Source organism: Salmo trutta, chromosome 19, assembly GCF_901001165.1.
Source record: "Salmo trutta chromosome 19, fSalTru1.1, whole genome shotgun sequence".
Lineage (NCBI taxonomy): Eukaryota > Metazoa > Chordata > Actinopteri > Salmoniformes > Salmonidae > Salmo > Salmo trutta.
In genome coordinates, this window is record NC_042975.1 from 49,615,583 (window position 1) to 49,634,265 (window position 18,683).

The following is an 18,683-nucleotide window of genomic DNA, read 5'->3' on the forward strand; positions in this document are numbered from 1 at the left end:
AAGAAGACAAAGGAGCCTCTTACAGAACAAGTACAAGTAAACAGACACCTAAGAGAGAAGGACATTGTGACATCTTGTGGACAATCAGAGACTTAAACCTGAGAACGAAAGACCAGGCCCAACAGAGATACCCAACAGAGCTAACAATTTTTAGATTGTAAATTAGTCTTGCCAGCTATCTAAATTAGTAGTAATCCTGGCCGAATACCGACTGGTCACACAGGGCATGTGCCCAGGGGCCCTGACCTCCAGGGGGCCCCCATTTGATTTTGTTAGTCACTCTGATTCAGAGGGATTGGGTTAAATGTGGAAGACACATTTCAGTTAAATGCATTCAGTTGTACAATTGACTAGGTATCCCCCTTTTCCTTTCCTTTCTTACTCAGATATCATGGCATAATGTAAGTCATGGCAAAATGGGCTAGAGCTGGCCCTGGCTTAGATCTTTGACAACATGTAAACTATATTTAGTCTCTACATAAATACTTTTGCACAATGAGCACTTGTTGTCTCTCAAATACATCACTACAGTTGTTGCTTAGCTAGCTAGCAAATTTTGTGCCATATTAGCGTAGCCATTGCATGAGTCAAAATAACAAGATACAAGATACGATAACAAGATACAACAAGCTGAAACTAGCCACCTAAGATTCCCCACATGGCAGATTCGTGTCATTGTTGCTAGCTATCTAGCCATTCAGAATCGTAACACCACACGGCCTTCTGCCTCATCGATGCGTGAGCATCATTTTTAGGACTTTGTCAGCCAACCCAAAATAAAGGAAACACCAACATAAAGTGTCTTAATAGGGTTTTGAGCCACCAGAACAGCTTAAATGGCCTTGGATACTACAAGTGTCTGGAACCCTATTGGAGGGATTAGACACAATTCTTCCACGAGAAATTAGATAATTTGGTGATTTGTTGATGGTTGTGGAAAATACTGTCTCAGTCGTCGCTCCAAAATGTCCAATAAGGTTTCAATTGGGTTGAGATCTGGTGAATGAGAAACACACAGACACACACACACACACACACACACACACACACACACACACACACACACACACACACACACACACACACACACACACACACACACACTTTAAATCCCCTATGCTCCATTGAGACCCCTCTTTCAAAGTCACTGAGACATCTTCTGGCCATGGTAGCCATAATAATGTGCAACTGGGCATTTTTATACAGGACCCTAAGCATGATGAGATTGCTTAATTAACTCAAGCACCTGCTTTCAATATACTTTGTATCCCTCATTCACTCAAGCATTTCCTTTATTTTGGCAGTTCCTGTATGTCCCTGCTAATATGGCTACAAATACCATCAATCAACTTGTCTGTGTAATACACAGCGTAATATGCAATCAATTCAATTGCTTATTAACAGGGGTGAACGTACCACACAGTCCTATTTTACCATGCACATAACACGATGGAGATTGATAAGGCATGGAATACATATTTTAAAGGCTGCAGTGGCCACATCTTCACATGCAGACCTGGCACGTAATAAAAAGAGATGGGTTATGTGCTTTGGTGAGACGTCGCATATTTGAAGCGTGGTTGAGGGATCTAGGTAATGTCTTGAATACATGTTTCGACAGCTGCCGGACTCAAATGCTCAGTAAATGATAGAAGCCATAGCTAAAATACCTGCAGGAAGTGAGGGCAGCAGAAGAGGCACGATATTATGATTGCTTTTTTTTGCTACTTTAGGATGGCACATATTTTTGTGGGATTTTAGCAATTCTACAGTATGTTGATTGCTGTCACTGTGTATAATTTAATTAATTCAGATACAAAGGAAAAAGTCATACACCATAATATTGCAATATAGATATTTTTTCGATTGGTGGTCATGTAGGCACATCATGACTAAGTAGCTTTGGAAAAAATGTGTCTGTTAAATGGCATTCATTATTATTATTATTATTATTATTATCATTATGCAAGGCTCCATAGAACATGAGAAATTCAAGGTCAGAGGGTGATGGATAGTCTTGGTTCCCACACCGATATGTCTTATAACCATTTGTAAAGTTCGTTATCGATTTAAAGTGGCCAAATATGTGCGCTATGTCGTTATCACTGTTCCCTGTAAGTGATAATGTTACATGATATAATAGCTATTGAGAGAGTGGATGATATTCAGCTGTCGCCGTGTGAACACTGTCAAAGACCAAGTTGGCTTAATTTCTACACATTACTTTATTACGTTGCGTGTGTGTGTGTGTGAGAGAGAGAGAGAGAGAGAGAGTGAGAGAGAGAGAGAGAGAGAGAGAGAGAGAGAGAGAGAGAGAGAGAGAGAGAGAGAGAGAGAGAGAGAGAGAGAGAGAGAGAGAGAGAGAGAGAGAGAGAGAGAGAGAGAGAGAGAGAGAGAGAGAGAGAGAGCACTTTGCGATCTGTTCCAGAGGAGGTTCGGGGCTGGTAGATCGCATTATCCAGAATCTCAAAGTCCGCCTCTCTGATGTGCGGTCTTTTTCTTCATACCTGCAATGGATGTTACGCCTGGATTTGCATTCTTTATTATTTTACTGCATTTAATTCACGCGAATGGACTTTATATCTCCAATGGCATAGGTATGTGTGATTTATGGTTTTTTACGTTTTATACAATTTTGTAAAGCTTAGGCTATAACCTAGGTAGGCTACCACCCTTGCGAAAATGATCTGATCACGATACGATCTTGGAGCATGTCAAATTCACACAGGTTATGTTGTAGCCTATACAAGTTCAATAACATTTTACACAACAGAAATATCGTTGAGTACCTATGGTAGTTTTTTTTTTTTTGCAGTGTCTCAGTACGTTTCCCTTTCTTTTGCATAAGACTAACTTTTTCCACATTTCTTTTTCATTCAAACACAGTTTACGTGCGCTCAATTTCAGCATCTGAAGAACATTCCAATGGAACATAGATCATGCACTATTGATTCAAATTCGTTATATATATGGTCGTATGAATTAGCGAATGTATTGTTGAAGTTTTTATAGCAGTTATAGCTTAAGTTAACCTAACAACGACCGTCTCCAAATAAGCCATTGCATTTGACGAGTACAATAAATGGTTGGAATGAAATTCAACTTTACGCTTCAATTTGATTTGACATTTGTAATTACCCGATTTCGTGAATATCGACCTCAGTTATTCTTCCTAGTTGACAGCATCAATCATCACCCGGTCTTGACATGTGCTTGTATGCGTGCTGGGTCACAGCTTCCAACCAAAACTGTCGCAACTCTCAAGTAGACAATAGATGCAGTCATGCATATAAATTGATGTGTTTGCTCTGAACTTGGACGAGACGAGCGTGCTCATCTGCGCGCGAACGGGCGTGAACACAGGGGCACAACGACGTTTTTTTGTTGTTGTTGATAGGCCTATTAGTCAATGCTCATTATTGCTTGTGGTTTATTGATAAGGTAGGAAATATACCAAAGTCAGTTGTGGTTGTAAAATGTGTCAGCGATAGATTCACATTTTATGATATAATGTGTTTATAAAGTTAGACCCAGCATAACTTTTGGCCTATGCTAGAGCAGTGGATGCTGGTGGGAGGAGCTATAGGAGGATAGGCTCATTGTAATGGCTGGAATGGGATTTATGGAACATATCAAACACAGCAAACATATGAGGCTATTCCACTTCAGCCATTACAATGAGCCTGTCCTCCTATAGCTCCTCTCACCAGCCTCCACTGTGCTATCGATACTATAGACACACACACACACATGCATGTGCCTGTGCATGTGTGTGTATGGGGGGACTCTGTTTGCGTGCATCTGTGCTCCTGTGCATGATGATGTGTGTATTGATCAGTGTGTGGTTCTGTCTCTCCCTGTGTATACAGAGTCTCTGCAGCATGTCCTGGGGGAGTATGGCGTTGTTAAGCCTGTGAACACTGATTCAGAGGGCCGGTTCCTCTCAGGTGCTGTCTCTGCACCTCAACTGGACAGCCAGCACCAGCAGGCCCACAGACGCTGGAGAAGAGAGGCTGCAGCCGCCTCAGACTCCAGCCACGGATACCTGGAGGAGGGAGAGGGTACCGCCAGGCACAGGGAGACACTCTTCTACAACGTCACTGTGTTCGGCCAGGAGCTCCACCTGCGCCTGCGCCTCAACTCCAGGCTGGTGGCCCCCGGAGCTAAGGTGGAGTGGCACGAGGAGGGCAGCCAGACCACCTATGAGCCTCTACGGGACAGCGACTGCTTTTATGTAGGAGAGGTCACCAACGTCGGGGGCACATCCGTCGCTATCAGCAACTGTGATGGCCTGGTAAGCGCTGCACTGTTGATATATGTACCCCTCATGTATAGTTGTTACACTGATATTGCACCTGTAGAGCTTTATTAGGTACAGATGATAGACAAAGGGGCAATCCCATAGTAATTAAGGTGGCTAGGTTTATGTCATCCAAAAGAGAGGAGAGGTTGGAGAGTTGAACCTCTGGCACATTGTTGTGGTGGTGTATCTCTGCACAGAAGGACTGAAGTTTTTTTTTCATGTAGGCAGATGTTATTCATAATTGTCTGCATGAAAATATAGGACTGTAAAAAACAAAAGCATCATACGTAATCTCATATTAAACTTTTCTTTCCCTGCTTGGCATGCTGGTTGGCCTCCAGCAGGCAGGGTGGCAGTATTCAGTATGCAGGTCTCTGTGCTGAGGGAGGGAGCGAGGCCCAGTGGAGCTGTAATTCCCTGGAGGCTTACGCTTCATATCCCAGACAGCTACTTTATCCACTCCTCTTTCCCTCCCACCCAGCTGGAATAAAACCACATCTCTTAATGATGACATGAAATAGTTTAGCCAAAGCCCCCATCCGTCTTAAAGATACACAGACAACTCATTGCAGAATATTATTCTCTCAAGGTGGGTTTCAGACAAGTCTGAATTTAGAATTAGCAATAAATTAAACCATTTGTTAAAAACACACCACTGTGTTTTTTTCTCTCTTTACCCCCCATGTTATCTGGACAAATCACACTTGCAGTGTTATGATCAGAACTGTCCAATAAACAAGTCCAGATTATAGTGTCAGAAAACAACTGTCAAGAGAAAGACCAGTATTCAAACATGGACAGTCTCATTGGTGAGTTTCTGTCTGTGACTGTGAGCGACTTGTATTACTCTTTCCTCTCTGTGAGGAGTGGTACATTTCTCTGCTTGGAGCACATAGCACCAGAGCATGTCCATACAGAGTGATGTCTGTGTTGTGACAGACTAGTGTAGGTTCTCTATTTAATCCCTCAGTCCACATACAGTCTCTCGGAAAGTATTCAGACCCCTTGACTTTTTCCGCATTTTGTTACATGTTACAGCCTTATTATAAAACTTATGAAATTGTTTTTTCCCTCATCAATCTACGCACAATACCCCATAATGACAAAGCAAAAACAGGTTTTTAGAAACACAACACCATACACGTGGTCTGCAGTTGTGAGGCTGGTTAGATGTACTGCCAAATTCTCTAAAACGACGTTGGAGGCGGCTTATGGTAGAGAAATGAACATTCAATTCTCTGGCAACAGCTCTGGTGGACATTTCTGCAGAGCATGCCAATTGGACACTCCCTCAAAACTTGAGACATCTGTGGCATTGTGTTGTGTGACAAAACTGTCCATTTTACAGTGGCCTTTTACTGTCCCCAGCACAAGGTGCACCTGTGTAATGATCATGCTGTCTAATCAACTTCTTGATATGCCACACCTGTCGGGGGATGGATTATCTTGGCGAAAAAGAAATGCTCTCTAACAGGGATGTAAAATCATTTATGCACAACATTTGAGAGAAATATGCTTTCTGTACATATGGAACATTTTAGGGATTTATTATTGAAACATGGGACTAACACTTTACATGTTGCGTTGATATTTTTGTTCAGTGTAGGTTACTCTACTGCATAAGAATTACAATTTACAAGTGGAGTCGGCTATGAACATTACAGAACTAAGATGTAATTCTAAATTACATAGACAAGTTGAACAATATAGGCCACCTACTGTGGTGCAACAGTAGCGTCGTTATCTGCTTGATCTCTTGCAGTGCAAACACTTGCCTGGAAAAGTTGATCCTCAGCAACTATAGGGTTGAATAAATTAACCATCAAAAAGTTGCGATAGTAAACTCCACATCCTAAATGAAAACACTCAGCCAGCTAGCAACTCCAGCAAAGTTTGCAAGTGCATGAAGGTTTGTTTGGCTATAGGTTAATCACCCACTGGTAGGCTATGCAGATTTGCAAGCAATGCGTGTGTGGATCTATCTGTTTGTGAGCCAGCCAAATTAGTTCACCAGTAGACCGAGCGGGCTTTCGTGATTATTATCCATAGTGTCCAGCATGTTGCTGGCACTGGTCATGGTGAGAAGTCTGAAATATGGTCCAACTAGCAAGTGTTGCACTAGGAAAATATTCTCAATCCCTTGCTGAATGAAAATCGCCCACAATTCCAGTTTTCATTCAGAAGCTCAAGCTAGCAACATCAATGCAATTTTGTAACGACAAACCCACCAGTGTTTTCAAATCTGTGCCCCGGCCTATCGTCAACTGTCGCACAGACAGGCAGACGTACAGACAGACTGACAGCCAGGAGCCAATATTATTAACCTTTACCACATTTATTTGTCAGCTAAATTACATGTTTATTCTGTATCACTCAACTCTCATTTATGTGTCTCGTTTGTATTGAGAGGATACAGCTAGATATATTTATTTTATTTATTTTTTATTTCACCTTTATTTAACCAGGTAGGCAAGTTGAGAACAAGTTCTCATTTACAATTGCGACCTGGCCAAGATAAAGCAAAGCAGTTCGACAACATACAAAAACATAGAGTTACACATGGAGTAAAACAACATACAATCAATGATGCAGTAGAAAAAAATAAGACTATATACAATGTGAGCAAATGATGTGAGATAATGGAGGTAAAGGCAAAAAAATGCCATGGTGGCAGAGTAAATAAAGTATGGCAAGAAAAACACTGGAAAGGTAGATTTGTAGTTTGAAGAAAGTTAAAAGTTAAAATATAAATAATATGGTGCAAAGGAGCAAAATAAATAAAATAAATAAATACAGTAGGGGAAAAGGTAGTAGTTTGGGCTCAATTAAAGATGGGCTATGTACAGGTGCAGAGATCTGTGAGCTGCTCTGACAGCTGGTGCTTAAAGCTAGTGAGGGAGATAAGTGTTTCCAGTTTTAGAGATTTTTGTAGTTCGTTCCAGTCATTGGCAGCTGAGAACTGGAAGGAGAGACGACCAAAGGAGGAGTTGGCTTTAGGGGTGACCAGAGAGATATACCTGCTGGAGCGCGTGCTACAGGTGGGTGCTGCTATGGTGACCAGTGAGCGGAGATAAGGGGGGACTTTACCTAGCAGGGTCTTGTAGATGACCTGGAGCCAATGTGTTTGGCGACGATTATGAAGTGAAGGCCAGCCAACGAGAGCATACAGGTCGCAGTGGTGGGTTGTATATGGGGCTTTGGTGACAAAACGGATGGCACTGTGATAGACTGCATCCAGCTTGTTGAGTAGGGTATTGGAGGCTATTTTGTAAATGACATCGCCGAAGTCGAGGATTGGTAGGATGGTCAGTTTTACGAGGGTATGTTTGGCAGCATGAGTGAAGGATGCTTTGTTGCGAAATAGGAAGCCAATTCTAGATTTCACTTTGGATTGGAGATGATTGATGTGAGTCTGGAAGGAGAGTTTACAGTCTAACCAGACACCTAGGTATTTGTAGTTGTCCACAAATTCTAAGTTAGAACCGTCCAGAGAAGTTATGCTGGATGGGCGGGCAGGTGCAGGCAGCGATCGGTTGAAGAGCATGCATTTAGTTTTACTTGTGTTTAGGAGCAGTTGGAGACCACGGAAGGAGAGTTGAATGGCATTGAAGCTCGTCTGGAGGGTTGTTAACACAGTGTCCAAAGAAGGGCCAGAAGTATACAGAATGGTGTCGTCTGCGTAGAGGTGGATCAGAGATTCACCAGCAGCAAGAGCGACATCATTTATGTATACAGAGAAAAGAGTTGGCCCAAGAATTGAACCCTGTGGTACCCCCATAGAGACTGCCAGAGGTCCAGACAGTAGGCCTTCCGATTTGACACACTGAACTCTGTCAGAGAAGTAGTTGGTGAACCAGGCGACGCAATCGTTTGAGAAACCAAGGCTACTAAGTCTGCCGATGAGGATGTGGTGATTAACAGAGTCAAAAGCTTTGGCCAGGTCAATGAATACGGCAGCACAGTAATGTTTCTTATCGATGGCGGTTACGATGTCGTTTAGGACCTTGAGCGTGGCTGAGGTGCACCCATGACCAGCTCTGAAACCAGATTGCATAGCGGAGAGGGTGCGGTGGGATTCAAAATAGTCGGTAATCTGTTTGTTGACTTGGCTTTCGAAGACCTTAGAAAGGCAGGGTAGGATGGATATAGGTCTGTAGCAATTTGGGTCAAGAGTGTCACCTCCTTTGAAGAGGGGGATGACAGCAGCTGCTTTCCAATCTATGGGAATCTCAGACGACACGAAAGAGAGGTTGAACAGGCTAGTAATAGGGGTTGCAATAATTTCGGCAGATAATTTTAGAAAGAAAGGGTCCAGATTGTCAAGCCCAGCTGATTTGTAGGGGTCCAGATTTTGCAGCTCTTTCAGAACATCAGCTGAATGGATTTGGGAGAAGGAGAAATGGGGGAGGCTTGGGCGAGTAGCTGTGGGGGGTGCAGTGCTGTTGAATGCAGTAGGGGGTAGTTAGGTGGAAAGCATGGCCAGCCGTAGAAAAATGCTTATTGAAATTCTCAATTATAGTGGGCTTATCGGTGGTGACAGAGTTTCCTATCCTCAGTGCAGTGGGCAGTTGGGAGGAGGTGTTCTTATTCTCCATGGACTTTACAATGTCCCAGAACTTTTTAGAGTTGGAGTTGCACGAAGCAAATTTCTGTTTGAAAAAGCTAGCCTTGGCGTTTCTAACTGCCTGTGTGTATTGGTTTCTAACTTCCCTAAAAAGTTGCATATCGCGGGGGCAGTTCGATGCTAATGCAGAACGCCACAGGATATTTTTGTGTTGGTTAAGGGCAGTCAGGTCTGGGGAGAACCAAGGGCTATATCTGTTCCTGGTTCTAAATTTCTTGAAAGGGGCATGCTTATTTAAGATGGAGAGGAAGGCATTTTTAAAAAATAACCAGGCATCCTCTACTGATGGGAGGAGGTCAATATCCTTCCAGGATACCCGGGCCAGGTTGATTAGAAAGGCCTGCTCGCTGAAGTGTTTTAGGGAGCTTTTGACTGTGATGAGGGGTGGTCGTTTGACCGTGGACCCATTACGCACGCAGGCAATGAGGCAGTGATCGCTGAGATCCTGGTTGAAGACAGCAGAGGTGTATTTAGAGGGCAAGATGGTCAGGATGATATCTAAGAGGGTGCCCATGGTTACGGATTTAGGGTTGTACCTGGTAGGTTCCTTGATCATTTGTGTGAGATTGAGGGCATCTAGCTTAGATTGTAGGATGGCCGGGTGTTAAGCATGTCCCAGTTTAGGTCACCTAACAATACAAACTCTGATGATAGATGGGGGGCAATCCTGGATGGATCAGTAGTCCTGGATGGATCAGAGGGACAGATAGAATGTGCGCAAGAGAAATTATCAATAGGCCTATGCGTCATGATCACCTGGAGAAACCTAACCTGCAGTTTGTAAACAATAATTCATAAAACCTTCATGTGTATCACTTTGAAGTGATCCAAATGGCAAATTAATCTTTCGTCTATACACTTCAAGATATAATATACCAGAAAAAAAGTGACATTTAATTTGGGACTTACTGAGTCGGGTTTTAAGGCCCCAGGTCTTCTCATCATCAGCTCTATGTTCTCCACACATCACCGTGGTATGGTATTGCAGGCCAGGCATTAGCATCATCATTAGCAGAATGCACCAACCCAGAGCAGAGCAGGCCGCTACCCCTGCTAAGTGAGAACTGAGTAGGAGGTGCGACTACAAGTGTCCGCTTCAGACATCCAGCAGAGGCACAAGCTGTTGCCATTGCCGCAGTATGTATAGGAAACAGAAATTGGAGAAAGTGACATCCACCAAATGATTATTAGGGGGGGGGGGGCCTGAGCAAATCTGTTGTGGCCTATGCTACAGACAGTTGTCATGGAAACCGTCCTCTTATGCAATTTGTCCCAAGGGGTCAGCGTGTCAGCTTAGTCTGCGTGTGTGTGTGTGTGTGTGTGTGTGTGTGTGTGTGTGTGTGTGTGTGTGTGTGTGTGTGTGTGTGTGTGTGTGTGTGTGTGTGTGTGTGTGTGTGTGTGTGTGTGTGTGTGTGTGTGTGTGTGTGCGTGTGTGCGTACGTGATATCTATCTGTTTTGCAATTTTGCGTTTTGATGGTTTCTGTGTTGGTTGAAAATCCACCATTATTTGCATTATATAAACTGAGTATACAAAACATTTAGAGCACCTGGTCCATTACATAGACTGACCAGGTAAATCCAGGTGAAAGCTATCATCTCTTATTGATGTCACTTGTTAAATCCACTTCAATCAGTGTAGATGAAGGGGAGGAGACAGTTAAAGAATCATTTTTAATACTTGAGACAATTGAGACATGGATTGTGTATGTGTGCCATTCAGAGGGTGAATGGGTAAGACAAAACATTTAAGTGCCTTTGAACAGGGTATGGTAGTAGTTGCCAGATGCACCGGTTTGTGTCAAGAACTGCAACGCTGCTGGGTTTTTCACAGGTGTATCAAAGAATGGTCCACCACCAAAAGGACATCTAGCCAACTTGACACAACTGTGGGAAGCATTGGAGTCAACATGGGCCAGCAACCATGTGGAACACTTTCGAATTGAGGCTCTTCTGCGGACAAAAGGAGGGGTGCAACTCAAGGTGTTCATAATGTTTGGTATACTCAGCATATGTCAGTTGTGTATAACCTCCAACATCCAGTTGTTGGGGACTTGGCAGAGGACGCAGCCATCTGTTGCCCCCCTCTTTGGTTTGGGCCAATAGGAGACACTCTCTTTTGTGGAGCTGAGTGGGCAGTGGTTAGGGGTTAAAGAGGAACACACTTGTCAGCTAGGGCCATTCCAGAATCCCCTGGATCTGGTCTCTGTGGAGTATCTGTGGCCTTTGATGATTCCATTAACATTCCACAAGCCACACTTGCTACAAGCTGGAGGAAGCAGCATTGAATGAGAGAAGTGAGGAGCTCACTGCACAGGCACATTTCCTTTCCTCTCACCAGAGTTTAGATCTCTTTCTATATATGTGTGGATGAAAACCTCAGTCTTAAATGTCGGATAAAAGAAAGCATTCTTCTTCCTCCACCACTAAGCGCTCATGTGGCCTGTCTGTCTGTCTACCACACTGTCTGTCTATCATGTTGTCTCTCACTGTCTGTCTGTCTAGTTTCCGCCTTCTCTCTCTCCATCTCTCATCCACCTGGCTGAATGCCCAGTCCAGCAGGCTGTGTGTTACATTACCGTTTCAAAGTGACATATTGGCGCTCTTGTCAGGATTTATAGTTGAGATAACAAGCCCAGCTTGAGCGTAAAGAGGGACTTTGAACCGGAAGACACAATGCCTCTGCTGTAGAGAACAGGTCTATACACATGAATACAGCTGACCTTAGAGAACACAACTGTCTCATCACAAACATGGAAGCCAATAAATGTCTTGTCATGTTTTGTTTTTGTTTGAATCTGTGTCAGCTTTCTTTCAGGGCCATGATACTTGGTCCAATTATGCAGATGAAAAACATGGAAAGTCTTGAAGAATTCCATGACTGACACCTTAGCATTTATAGTTGTCTATGGATGTCATGGTGCAGAGGAGCATGACCTGGATACATAGAGTAGATGTTTCTGAGGAAAACATTTCAAAGGAAAAGCGTGTCAGGGCACACACACAAAGTGTTAAGTGTGACTCTATCCAAATGCAATGTTAAAGTGATGGGTGGGAATGAAAAAGAGGAGTTGGGTCTTGATAGTTCCCTCCGGTCCTGTCTGTAGTTACAGCGTGCGATATGATCTCAGCCACCTGGCTTGGCCAGTCCCTGCAGGAGTTGCAGTCTCCAAATGGAAAACAGCAGTGTGGCGTGGATGTTAGTCAAGAGAGTTCAGAATGGAGGCAATACATGTGAGATCTGACCCGATGATTCAGGACAGTTTAATGTGTGTGCATGCGTCAGTGGCGTACAGCAGTTCTGCGGTTCCCCCAGCATCTGAGCTTTTCTTATTATTCAACACATTTTTCCATGAGAGAAAGAGAAAATGTTTTGAAGTTAATTTCCTGCAATTCAACACATTATACTGGTTGAGGAAAATGTCCAGTTTTATAACTACTATTCTACATGTTTTGCAATGAGGCTGAGAGAATTTAGCGTTCTTTAATTTAATTTCCTGCTATTCTACACAGTTTGCCATATGCTATCTGGGGAGGGGGGTCTCCAACCCCTTTTTGGGGCCCCCAGAAGCCATGCCCCCCCCCTCCACCCGCATGCGTGCTGGGGGGAGGGGGGGTTGTGCGTGTGAGACAGAGGGAGAGCAATATTGTTTGCATTAGACCATGCTTGTGTATATATTGCACTTTAAACAGTTGTTGTTTTATTAGGCTTTTATGATTTTAGTCTGTTGAGGTGAACATTGACGTCGTTGTGTTGATTCCTGACACCTGTTAGCAGGGCTGGCTGCTGTGAGTTTGATTGTCAGCTTGTAATGAAGAATGAATGCAGCCCAGAAGGGATTTCAGTTTCAATCTATCCATGTCCTATATTTCTGCTTTCAGTGGTTAGCAGAGAAATTAAAGGGATTACTAGAATGAACATCAACAATCCAACACAAATCACAAGTAGCTTTGGCCCGTCAGTCAACGCGGAAATTTCAAGAACTTTTAAAGTTTCTTCAAGTGCAGTTGCAAAAACTATCAAGAGCTATGATGAATCTGGCTCACATGAGGACAACCACAGGAAAGGAAGACCTAGAGTTACCACTGCTGCAGAGGATAAGTTCATTAGAAATTGCAGCCCAAATAAATGCTTCACAGAGTTCAAGTAACAGATACATCTCAACATCAACTGTTCAGAGGAGACTGCGTGAATCAGGCCTTCATAGTCGAATTGCATAAAAATGTATTTTAAACAGCGTTTGACATGCTTCGAAGTACGGTAATGGAATATTTTGCATTTTTTTGTCATGAAATGCGCTCGCGCGTCACCCTTCGGATACTGACCTGAACGCACGAACAAAACCGAGGTATTTGAATATAACTATGGATTATTTGGAACCAAAACAACATTTGTTGTTGAAGTAGAAGTCCTGGGAGTGCATTCTGACGAAGAACAGCAAAGGTAATCCAATTTTTCTTATAGTAAATCTGAGTTTGGTGAGGGCCAAACTTGGTGGGTGTCAAATTAGCTAGCCGTGATGGCCGGGCTATGTACTCAGAATATTGCAAAATGTGCTTTCGCCGAAAAGCTATTTTAAAATCTGACACCGCGATTGCATAAAGGAGGTCTGTATCTATAATTCTTGAAATAATTGTTATGTATTTTGTAAACATTAATCGTGAGTCATTTAGTAAATTCACCGGAAGTTTGCGGTGGGTATGCTAGTTCTGAACATCACATGCTAATGTAAAAAGCTGGTTTTTGATATAAAAATGAACTTGATTGAACAAAACATGCGTGTATTGTATAACATAATGTCCTAGGAGTGTCATCTGATGAAGATTATCGAAGGTTAGTGCTGCATTTAGCTGTGGTTTTGGTTTTTGTGACATATATGCTTGCTTTGAAAATGGCTGTGTGATTATTTTTGGCAGGGTACTCTTCTGACATAATCAAATGTTTTGCTTTCACTGTAAAGCCTTTTTGAAATCGGACAATGTGGTTAGATTAACGAGAGTCTTGTCTTTAAAATGGTGTAAAATAGTCATATGTTTGAGAAATTGAAGTTATAGCATTTTGCCTTACAGGACTGTTAGCGGCGTCGTCATTGTTTGTTATTTTGTTTTTCTGTGTTCACGGTTTCTTCCCAATAAATAAGAAGATGAGTTTACACATTCCCGCTGCGCCTTGGTCCCATCCTTACGACGAACGTGACAATATGTATATACTGTATTCTATTCTACTGTATTTTAGTCAATGCATTCCGACATTACTCGTCCTAATATTTATATATTTCCTAATTCCATTATTTTACTTTTAGATTTGTGTGTATTGTTGTGAATTGTTAGATATTATACTGCACCGTTGGAGCTAGGAACACAAGCATTTCGCTACATCTGCAAAAACATCTGCTAAATATGTGTATGTGACCAATACGATTTGATTTGATTTGGAAATCTGTCCTTTGGTCTGATGAGTCCAAATTTGAGATTTTTGGTTCCAACCGCCGTGTCTTTGTGAGATGCAGAGTAGGTGAACGGATGATCTTCGCATGTGTGATTCCCACCGTAAAGCATGGAGGAGGAGGTGTGATGGTGTGGGGGTGCTTTGCTGGTGACACTGTTGGTGATTTATTTAGAATTCAAGGCACACTTCGCCAGCATGGCTACCACAGCATTCTGCTGCGATACGCCATCCCATCTGGTAAGTGCTTAATGGGACTATCATTTATTTTTCAACAGGACAATGACCCAAAACACACATCCAGGCTGCGTAAGGGCAATTTGACAAATAAGGAGAGTAATGGAGTGCTGCATCAGATGACCTGGCCTCCTCAATCACCCGACCTCTAACCAATTGAGATGGTTTGGGATTAGTTGGAACACAGAGTGAAGGAAAAGCAGCCAACAAATGCTCAGCATATGTGGGAACTCCTTCAAGACTGTTGGAAAAGTATTCCAGGTGAAGCTGGTTGAGAGAATGCCTAGAGTGTTCAAAAATGTAATCAAGGCAAAGTGTGGCTACTTTGAAGAATCTAAAATTTAAAATATATTTTGATTTGTTTCACACTTTTTTGGTTACTACATGATTCCATATGTGATATTTCATAGTCTTGATGTCTTCCCTATTATTCTACAATGTAGAAAATAGTCAAAATAAAGAAAGACCCTTGAATGAGTAGTTATGTCCAAACTGTTGACTGGTACTGTATATACAGTTTAAGTTGGAAGTTTACATACACTTTAGCCAAATACATTGAAAATCAGTTTTTCACAATTCCTGACATTTAATCCTAGTAAAAATTCCCTGTTTTAGGTCAGTTAGGATCACCACTTTATTTTAAGAATGTGAAGTGTCAGAAAAATAGTACAGAGAATAATTTATTTCAGCTTTTATTGCTTTCATCACATTCCCAGTGGGTCAGAAGTTTACATACGCTCAATTAGTATTTGGTAGCATTGCCTTTAAATTGTTTAACTTGGGTCAAATGTTTTGGGTAGCCTCCCACAATAAGTTGGGTGAATTTTGGCCCATTCCTCCTGACAGAGCTGGTGTAACTGAGTCAGGTTTGTAGGACTCCTTGCTCGCACACGCTTTTTCAGTTCTGCCCACAAATTTTCTATAGGATTGAGGTCAGGGCTTTGTGATGGCCACTCCAATAGCATTACCATTTTGCCACAACTTCGGAAGTATGCTTGGGGTCATTTTCCATTTGGAAGATCAATTTGCAACCAAGCGTTAACTTCCTGACTGATGTCTTGAGATGTTGCTTCAATATATCCACATCATTTTCACTCCTCATGATGCCATCTATTTTGTGAAGTGCACCAGTCCCTCCTGCAGCAAAGAACCCCCACAACATGATGCTGCCACCCCCGTGTTTCACGGTTGAGATGGTGTTCTTCGGCTTGCAAGTCTCCTCCTTTTTCCTCCAAACATAACAATGGTCATTATGGCCAAACGGTTCTATTTTTGTTTCATCAGACCAGAGGACATTTCTCCAAAAAGTACGATCTTTGTCCCCATGTGCAGTTGCAAACCGTAGTCTGGCTTTTCTTATGGCGGTTTTGGAGCAGTGGCTTCTTCCTTGCTGAGCGGCCTTTCAGGTTATGTCGATACAGGACTCGTTTTACTGTGGATATAAATACTTTTGTACCTGTTTCCTCCAGCATCTTCACAAGGTCCTTTGCTGTTGTTCTGGGATTGATTTGCACTTTTCGCACCAAAGTACGTTAATCTCTAGGAGACAGAACGTGTCTCCTTGCTGAGCGGTATGTGTGGTCCCATGGTGTTTATACTTGCGTACTATTGTTTCTACAGATGAACGTGGTACCTTCAGGCGTTTGGAAATTTCTCCCAAAGATGAACCAGACTTGCGGAGGTCTACAATTATTTTTCTGAGGTCTTGGCTGATTTCTTCTGAATTACCCATGATGTCAAGCAAAGAGGCACTGAGTTTGAAGGTAGGCCTTGAAATACATCCACAGGTTCACCTCCAATTGACTCAAATGATGTCAATCAGCCTATCAGAAGTTTCTAATGCCATGACATCATTTTCTGGAATTTTCCAAGCTGTTTAAAGGCACAGTCAACTTAGTGTATGTAAACTTCTGACCCACTGGAATTGTGATACAGTGAATTATAAGTGAAATAATCTGTCTGTAAACAATTGTTGGAAAAATGACTTGTGTCATGCACAAAGTAGATGTCCTAACCGACTTGCCAAACTATAGTTTGTTAACAAGAAATTTGTGGAGTGGTTGAAAAACAAGTTTTAATGACTCCAACCTAAGTGTATGTAAACTTCCGACTTCAACTGTATATCACAGGAGGTTGGTGGCACCTTAATTGCGGAGGACAGGTTTGTGGTAATGGCTGGTGCGTAATAAGTGGAATGATATCAAATACACCACAGAGATGGTGTCCGTGTGTTTGACGCTGTTCTCCACTGTTATATATATGATGGGATGTATAGACATTATGGACAGTATATGGATAGAATATGTAGTATATCTGAAGAATATGTAGGATAGAAGAGTATATGTATAGCAGTAGTTGAATGGGATATGACTTGACTAGAATACAGTATATGCATGCTGTTTTTCAGTCTCTGATACATCATCCAAAGTGTAATTGATAACTTTACCATGCTCAAAGGGATATTCAGTGTTAGCTTATTTTTTACCCATCTTCCAATAGGTGCCCTTCTTTTCGAGGCATTGGAAAACCTCCCAGGTCTTTGTGGTTGAATCTGTGTTTGAAATTGACTTCTCGACTGAGGGACCTTACAGATAATTCATTGTATGTGTGGGGTACAGAGATGAGGCAGTCGTTTAAAAATCATGTTAAACAGTATTTTTGCACACAGAGTGAGTGCATGCAACTTATTATATGACTTGCTAAGGAAATGTTTACTCCTGAACTTTAGGCTTGACATAAGGGGTTGAATACTTATTGACTCAGTTTTCATTTTAAAAAAAAGAACTAAATAAATAAAAACACAATTCCACTTTGACATAACGGGGGGTTGTGTGTAGGCCAGGGACAAAAAAATGTACATTTTATTCATTTTAAATTCAGACTGTAACACAAACAGCAAAATGTGGAAAAAGTCAAAGGGGTGTGAATCATTTCTGAAGGCACTGTACAGTATACTTTTTCCATATTTTGTTACATTACAGCCTTATACTAAAATGTATTTAAAAAAATTGTTTCCCCTCATCAATCTACACACAATACCCAATAATGACAAAGTGAAAACAGTTTTTTTTTTTTTGCAAATGTATTCAAAATTGAAACAGAAATACCTTATTTACACAAGTATTCATACCCTTTGCTATGAGACTCAAAATTGAGCTCTGGTGCATCCTGTTTCCATTGATCATCCTTGAGATGTTTCTACAACTTGATTGGAGTCCAACTGTGGTAAATTCAATTGATTGGACATGATTTGGAAAGGCACAAACCTGTCTATATAAGGTCTCACAGTTGACAGTGCATGTCAGAGCAAAAACCAAGTCATGAGGTCGAAGGAATTGACCGCAGAGCTCTGAGACAGGATTGTGTCGAGGCACAGATCTGGGGAAGTGTACTAAAGCATTACTGCAGCATTTAAGGTCCCCAAGAACACAGAGGCGTCCACCATTTTTAAATGGGAGAAGTTTTGAACCACCAAGACTTTTCCTAGAGCTGGCCGCCCAGCCAAACTGAGCAATTGTGGGGGAGAGGGGCCTTGGTCAGGGAGGTGACCAAATACCTGATGGTCACTCTGACAGAGCTCCAGAGTTCCTCTGTGAAGATGGCAGGACCTTCCAGAAGGACAACCATATCTGCAGCACTCCACCAATCAGGCCTTTATGGTAGAGTGGCCAGACGGAAGCCACTCCTCAGTAAAAGGCACATGACAGCCCGCTTGGAGTTTGCCAAAAGCCGCCTAAAGGACTCTCAGACCATGAGAAACAAGATTATTTGGTCTGATGAAACCAAGATTGAACTCTTTAGCCTGAATGCCAAGTGTCACATCTTGAGGAAACCAGGCACCATCCCAACGGTGAAGAGTGGTGGTGGCAGCATCATGCTGTGGGGATGTTTTTCAGTGGCAGGGGCAGGGAGACTAGTCAGGTTCGAGGGAAATATGAACAGAGCAAAGTACAGAGAGATCCTTGATGAAAACCTGCTCCAGAGCGCTCAGGACATCAGACTGTGGTGAAGGTTTAACTTCCAACAGGACAACGACCATAAGCACTCAGCCAAGACATCGCAGAAGTGGCTTCGG

At 42.4% G+C, this 18,683-nt stretch overlaps 1 protein-coding gene and 1 long non-coding RNA gene across 2 annotated transcripts in view; one reads left to right on the top strand and one right to left on the bottom strand.

Annotated features, from left to right (window-relative positions):
• Positions 1–374: 374 nt before the first annotated feature.
• Positions 375–3,290, bottom strand: LOC115154902 (uncharacterized). The gene is made up of 2 exons (XR_003867963.1): positions 3,139–3,290; positions 375–996 (listed from the first exon to the last, which is right to left on the bottom strand). It is a non-coding gene; the product is annotated as an uncharacterized LOC115154902 (long non-coding RNA).
• LOC115154901 (A disintegrin and metalloproteinase with thrombospondin motifs 2) overlaps positions 2,410–18,683 on the top strand; it is a 57,912-nt gene continuing 41,638 nt past the window's right edge. Inside the window, exons 1-2 of the mRNA XM_029701600.1 lie at positions 2,410–2,597; positions 3,870–4,294. Of these exons, the coding sequence (XP_029557460.1) occupies positions 2,513–2,597; positions 3,870–4,294 (510 nt within the window). The 5' untranslated portion in view covers positions 2,410–2,512. The remainder of the gene's footprint in view (positions 2,598–3,869; positions 4,295–18,683) is intronic.